This window comes from Echinops telfairi, unplaced genomic scaffold, assembly GCF_000313985.2.
Source record: "Echinops telfairi isolate 266 unplaced genomic scaffold, ASM31398v2 ScPeMD7_7467;HRSCAF=8505_0, whole genome shotgun sequence".
NCBI classification, from domain to species: domain Eukaryota; kingdom Metazoa; phylum Chordata; class Mammalia; order Afrosoricida; family Tenrecidae; genus Echinops; species Echinops telfairi.
This window is the reverse complement of record NW_022111367.1, coordinates 10090660-10092201: the sequence shown is the minus strand read 5'-3', so window position 1 is coordinate 10092201 and position 1542 is coordinate 10090660. Positions and strand designations below refer to the sequence as shown.

General features: G+C 50.8%; 1 protein-coding gene across 1 annotated transcript in view; it reads left to right on the top strand.

Annotated features, from left to right (window-relative positions):
- The first annotated feature begins 1289 nt into the window (after positions 1-1289).
- The window catches only part of ZIC5 (Zic family member 5), an 8479-nt gene continuing 8226 nt past the window's right edge, over positions 1290-1542 (top strand). Inside the window, exon 1 of the mRNA XM_045283766.1 lies at positions 1290-1511. Coding sequence (XP_045139701.1) covers positions 1290-1511 — 222 coding nt within the window. The remainder of the gene's footprint in view (positions 1512-1542) is intronic.

Below are 1542 nucleotides of genomic sequence, written 5' to 3'. Positions count from 1 at the left end.
ACACACACACACACACTATATGTGTATGTATATATATATATATGATAAGCATTATTACTTATATGATAAGGATTGTTCTATTCATAAATAGGGAAGAAATTTACAATTTTAAAAGATATTTTATTGGACCAATTCTAACGTGTGGTCCTTTCACCAAAAAATGAGGCATTGATATAAAGTGTTCAGAAGTAGAAAAATAAATTGTTTCAAAGACATTATTTGTTTAGCAGATTCTCTGGAGCGTTGCTGTCTGGCCTGGCCTACCACTGTATCTTGGAAAGGCAAGTTGGAATCTCTGCTTAGGTCAACTCCCCTGCTCGCCACCTCTACAGATATAATTGAAAGTGGCATATCTGGATCCGATGAGCAGTGAGATTACACTGCCAGCCAACTCCTTTGAACCCTGTTGAAAAGGATCCCATCAGCTGAAAAGTGGAGGTAAATCGGGAAAGATTTATTTTGACTTCACCTGGTGTTTTGTGGAACCAAATCATTTAAGTTGTTTCACAACCAATAGGATTTTAATACCCTTCCTCATCTTGTCTGGACGCCCTATGTGTGCTCTCGGCAGATTGGATCGTCCCAAATAGTTTATAGCATCAACACTTAAGGTACGATGAAGGCGTACATCTGTTCACCATCTTCCCAATGAAAACAACTCAGCGAAGAAAGGGCATCCAAAGTATTTGGGTGCTTGAAAAGATGCAGTCTGCAGTGAGGTGCTGGGGTTTGCATTTGAGGGCCCCCTTCCCTGACCTTTGCCCCTTGGGGTCACCAGCTTCTTCCTACCCCAAGAGCTCCTCCGTCCTTCCACCCGCGTGCCTGTGCACTTTCTCTAGGAAGCACGTCACAAGAGCTGCGCGCGCAGGCCCTGCTCAAACTTTCTGCAAGTGCAACTTGGGCATCCCCGGGGAGGCGGGAACGTGGGGCTCCAGGGGGGAGGAGAGAGTGTGAAGCGAATGTGAAGGCGGCACAGAGCACGCGGGTGGTTTCCCGCTGGGCCGAGGGCCTGAAAAGGAGCCAATCGGGCAGCCGCGACTGCTGCCAATCACTTGGTTCCCTCCAATCCCACCCGTGCCATTTCCAAAAATCTCGGTCCCACTGTGCAGCTCAAATGTGGTGCTCGCTCTGCCAATCGCTGGAGGACAGAGTGGGAACGGGAATAAGCAGAGTTAGGAGGCCAGGACAAAAGAAGTTAAAGAGCGCCTAATATATACATGTTTTTGAAGGCGGACCGAGGGAAAAAAGTCCCCCCAGTGAGGGTCTACGGGCCTGATTATGTAGTTGTGATGGAGCCCCCTTTGAGCAAGAGGAGCCCGCCAGAGCTGAGATTAGCGGATTTGGCAACAGCTAAAGCCCAGCAGCTTCAGAATATGACAGGCTTCCCAGCGTTGGCCAGCCCGCCCGCCCACTCCCAACTCCGTGGCGCCGCCGCGCACCTCCGCCCGCAGGACCTGGGCGCTGACCCCGGCGTGGCCATCTCTCCGCTCGGACCCGAGCACATGGTCCAGGCGAGCGCACTCAGCCTCAGCCCTCCCTCCC